At 54.2% G+C, this 4,984-nt stretch overlaps 1 protein-coding gene across 1 annotated transcript in view; it reads left to right on the top strand.

The window, feature by feature from the left end:
* Nucleotides 1-741: 741 nt before the first annotated feature.
* The window catches only part of LOC102369087 (immunoglobulin superfamily member 1-like), a 44,019-nt gene continuing 39,776 nt past the window's right edge, over nucleotides 742-4,984 (top strand). Inside the window, 4 exon segments of the mRNA XM_025192665.1 lie at nucleotides 742-772; nucleotides 1,184-1,219; nucleotides 1,888-1,980; nucleotides 1,983-2,171. Coding sequence (XP_025048450.1) covers nucleotides 742-772; nucleotides 1,184-1,219; nucleotides 1,888-1,980; nucleotides 1,983-2,171 — 349 coding nt within the window.

The following is a 4,984-nucleotide window of genomic DNA, read 5'->3' on the forward strand; positions in this document are numbered from 1 at the left end:
GTCAGCTCAAGGGAGACTTCCCCGTTCCCTGAATCACTGGCTTCCCTGCTGGAAATCACCAACTTCTAAACTTATCCTGACACCAGAACTGCAATCCACAATGCTCCCAGTTGTGTGCCTCTCACCTGGCCCCAGGTAATAATAGTCTCTGCAGTGTCATCACCTGAGAAGGACCTGTTCCAGGCCCATTAGCCCTTGTGCTCCAGGCAGTTGTGCAGCCCAGCTGGGGTCAGAAAAGAACCTCCCTCCATGGCTGGGGACAGCATTGCTCATTGTGGTGCATTACTGGGGACTGAGGCCTCCTCTAAGCATGTGATATGCCAAACAGCCGGTTATTCCAGGCAAAGTGGGGCAATGGGACAAGGTTGCAGCATCTATGGCTCCTTGTAGGAAGTGCTGAAATTTACCCAGGACAAGAGGTCTCTGAATTGGGAGCCTAGGTGTGGAGCTGGTGGAAACTCATTGTTGCTGCCCATATTGGTGAAAGGGATGGGCCGTGTCTTTCTGCATAAGTGGATGTGGTTGGTTGGTTGTTGCAGAGATCTGGATCTGCTCTGACCACAGCTGGAGCATGTAGAGAATAACATGTGATGGGGAGAAATGGGCTGAGAGCACTGCTGGCTTTCTCTGGCCACTGCCCCAGCTCACTTCCTTCTTTGGGCTCACTGGGACATCACTCTCCAAGAAACTGGGGACCAGGGCGTTGGTAGTAGCACTGGGGGACTGCTCAGTGCATTCAGCATGGCGCCTGCTCTCACAGTCCTCCTCCTGGGTGAGTTCTCGCGACATCCAGGATATGTGCTTGTTGGGCAGAGAGTGATATGACACCAGGGCCTGTGCCTGTGGGGGAATTTGAGATGAGGTCATGTATCCATGGTCTGAGACCTGGATCTGTGTTTCTAGGTTGGGGGCAGGGACCAGGGCATGTGCCCTAGGGAGGGGCAGGAAGGAAGGGTCTGAAGGTCTGATACCATTTTCATGTGCCCATGCAGGGTGTGAATCCCTGAGACCAGTATTTGAGGGAAGATGGTAACTGGAAAACAGTAGTTCCTGTGGGTGTGAGTCCTGGAGCCTCTTCCCTCTCAGTTAAACTAGTTTGGGGATCCCAGATTGGGAAACAACATACAGGGGCAAGTGCTTCGTTTGCTGGGATCTAGTCACTGATGAGCTGTTTTCTTCCCAGGTTGCTGGCTGGCTCCTCAGAGCAGGGCATGGGGAGGTGAGTAACACCTATTCCCCACCCTACATCACACAAGAGTTTCTCCCCAGAGCTCAGGCCACATCTCCTGCCTCCCCCCTGTACCCATGGGAGAAATGGAGTCACTGAAGCAGGGCCTGGTTCACAGTTTGAAAAGCAGCAGAGATTCCTGCTCTCACTTGTCTATCTATGTCTCTTGACATGCAGGTATGGTACTGGGGACCTGACTATTCCAGTCTGTATTAGTGCCCTTTCCCGGGCTCTGGGCACCTCTGATGTAGTCCAACAATGCTCTGGGTTTGTCCTGGTCTTGTACCATAGCTGGCATGGCCAGGGCTGGGCCGGGACTAACAGGTGCTTTTGCACTATAAATCATAGGTAACAACACTCTGCAGTACAGTGATTGGAGGTCACCCATTATGGAGGCAACTCTATTTGTCCCAAACCCAGAGTGGCAGGGTCCTCTCAGCTCAGGCTTCTCTGCTGGCTTGGCTGTGCCTGCAGAGCCAAGCAACAAGGTGACCTGTGCAGCAGCCAGGACCTGAGCTGAACCAAAACAGTCTCTGGTCAGGCACAGCTCAGGGAGGGCAAGGGCTGGAGTTTGAGGGAGGCAGATACAGACAGAGGGCTGGAGCAGGAGAGTTGGGCTCATGTCTGCCCATCTAATTGTTGTCTCTCTTTCAAATTAGAGTACCCCAAACCCCTCATCTCTGTGATCCCCAGTTCGGTGGTGGCACTTGGGGGGATTATCACTATCCGCTGTGAGGGTTTGTACTCAGGCATGAGTTGTATGTGCACAAACCTGGATGCACAGACCAGCTGCAGCAGGAGGTGTCTGGGGGAAATGTAGCTAAATTTCCCATCACCAACATGAACTGGGAAGATGGAGGAAACTACACCTGCAACTATCACCCTTTAACGGATAGCAACAGCTTGTTGGATCTCAGTGACCCTGTGGAGCTGGTGGTGAGAGGTGAGGGGCCCCCATGTCTCTGCCTCACTCCCACCAGACCCTCCACAGGTTTCCATGCTGAAGGCTGATGCTGGAAGTGTGGCTCCACCCTAAGTCCCAAGGGCCTGGAAAGGGATGTTACTTATCCAGGGCTCTGCCTGCTCCACATTTCCCACCTATACCCCAGGGGTAGGGGTCTTCCCAGGTGGGAGTTACAGGGCAAGAAGACCTTTCTCCGGCTATACAGTGGTCACAGAGTGAGGAGATGATGTGTGTGGTATTATACAGCACACGTATGTACTATAGAGCAGAGCTGCACAACCCTGCCCACAAGCCCAGGTGGAAATCTGAACACAACCCAGGTGTCCTGACTCCTGGCCTGGTGCTCAAACCAACCAGCCCCGTCCTGCCCAGAGCTGTGAGTGGAGAACAGGAGTCCTGCAATTTGGTCTCCTTATTGTACTCCCTGGGCACCAGAGACTTATACAATGCACATCGGGAGCTTTGATGAGCTGTCGGGGGCCAGGGTGGCAGTGAACAAGTAGTCCTTGTCCCTCAGAGGCAAAGGGCAGCTCATCTCCCCATGCCTGTTTCCCCGTTGTAGGAGGGACCTGGAAGGATGATATTTCAGTGTCCATGCAGCTGGGGTTTGCTGCGCTGAGTGCCAGAAAAAGCCCCCGGGTCAGGGAGTCATTTCCTGTACAGGGCAATAACGGAGGCAGAGACAACCCATGTGCTGGTGAAGGTGGATAGAAATGCTGGACAGGGGTCTGGTCTCTGCGCCCTGTTCCCAGGGCCCCATTCTGGGCCCCCAGGGAAGTTCTGCAATCTTGAGGAGAGTCTTTTCCCAGAGGGTCCTGTCTTTGCCCTGTGGCTCAGCCTGGCAGGTGAGGTTAGGGCTGGATAACTGCGTAGGTCCGTGTCTCACTGCCTCTCCCCCACACACAGATCTCAGCTACCCCAGACCCAGAAGCTCTCTCATCAACAGTGGGCCAATTGCTCTGGGACAAGATGCCACCATCTGCTGTGCCCGTCGATGTCAGCTCCAGGACCTGAAGTTCTTCCTGCAAAAGACTGGAGCTCAGGAACTGCTGCAGCCTTTGAAAACTAGGTGGGATGTGGCTGAGTTCTTCATCCCCAGCGTGACCTGGGAGCACAGAGGGAACTATAGCTGCAGCTACTGCTACCAGGGAGAATGATATGTCTTGTCAAATCCCAGCAACCCTGTGGAGATTGTGGTGACTGGTGAGTATCCTTCCTGTTTGCACCAGGGTGTTTGAGCCAGGCTCTGCCCTGAGACCTGAGGCCTTGTAGAGTTGACATTTGTCCAGGGAAAAGTGTGCGAGTCACAGGAAGGTCCACCTCTAGGGGGAAGAGCCACAGCTCCTGCAGATTCTGGTTGGAGGGAGCAAGGGAGTCTCTTGTCCCAAGGGGAACTGCAAAGTAGGGGATCATTCCCAGAGGGCTGTTCCCTAGGGCTGCCTCTGCTCTTGGGTTATATGCAGGGATCTGGGTTTTCCATTTTCCATGAAAAAAACAAAGGAAAAACTCAGATTTCCCTGTTTAGCATCCCCTGCCTCCAGTGGCTTTTCCTCCTGCCCCTCTTGCCTTTCTCCCGCCGTCCTTGTCCCTCAGAGGCAAAGGGCAGCTCATCTCCCCATGCCTGTTTCCCCGTTGTAGGAGGGACCTGGAAGGATGATATTTCAGTGTCCATGCAGCTGGGGTTTGCTGCGCTGAGTGCCAGAAAAAGCCCCCGGGTCAGGGAGTCATTTCCTGTACAGGGCAATAACGGAGGCAGAGACAACCCATGTGCTGGTGAAGGTGGATAGAAATGCTGGACAGGGGTCTGGTCTCTGCGCCCTGTTCCCAGGGCCCCATTCTGGGCCCCCAGGGAAGTTCTGCAATCTTGAGGAGAGTCTTTTCCCAGAGGGTCCTGTCTTTGCCCTGTGGCTCAGCCTGGCAGGTGAGGTTAGGGCTGGATAACTGCGTAGGTCCGTGTCTCACTGCCTCTCCCCCACACACAGATCTCAGCTACCCCAGACCCAGAAGCTCTCTCATCAACAGTGGGCCAATTGCTCTGGGACAAGATGCCACCATCTGCTGTGCCCGTCGATGTCAGCTCCAGGACCTGAAGTTCTTCCTGCAAAAGACTGGAGCTCAGGAACTGCTGCAGCCTTTGAAAACTAGGTGGGATGTGGCTGAGTTCTTCATCCCCAGCGTGACCTGGGAGCACAGAGGGAACTATAGCTGCAGCTACTGCTACCAGGGAGAATGATATGTCTTGTCAAATCCCAGCAACCCTGTGGAGATTGTGGTGACTGGTGAGTATCCTTCCTGTTTGCACCAGGGTGTTTGAGCCAGGCTCTGCCCTGAGACCTGAGGCCTTGCAGAGTTGACGTTTGTCCAGGGAAAAGTGTGTGAGTCACAGGAAGGTCCACCTCTAGGGGGAAGAGCCACAGCTCCTGCAGATTCTGGTTGGAGGGAGCAAGGGGGACCCTTGTCCCTAGGGGTACTGCAGAGTAGGGGATCATTCCCAGAGGGCTGTTCCCTAGGGCTGCCTCTGCTCTTGGGTTATATGCAGGGATCTGGGTTTTCCGTTTCCCATGAAAAAAACCGGGAAAAACTCAGATTTCCCTCTTTATCTGAGGAAAACGCAGATTTCTCATTTTAATGGAGAAACACAGGGCTATTCCACTTTTGCAGAGAGCCGTTGGCGATGCATAGGGGTGCATGTAGGTACATGTGCACCCCCTGAGCTTGGCGGTGTACCCCGTGCAAAAAGCAATGCCAATGCTCCTGGTGATGCCTGCGGCTGGGCCCCGGGTGCCACTAGG

This window comes from Alligator sinensis, unplaced genomic scaffold (assembly GCF_000455745.1).
Source record: "Alligator sinensis unplaced genomic scaffold, ASM45574v1 scaffold647_2, whole genome shotgun sequence".
Lineage (NCBI taxonomy): Eukaryota > Metazoa > Chordata > Crocodylia > Alligatoridae > Alligator > Alligator sinensis.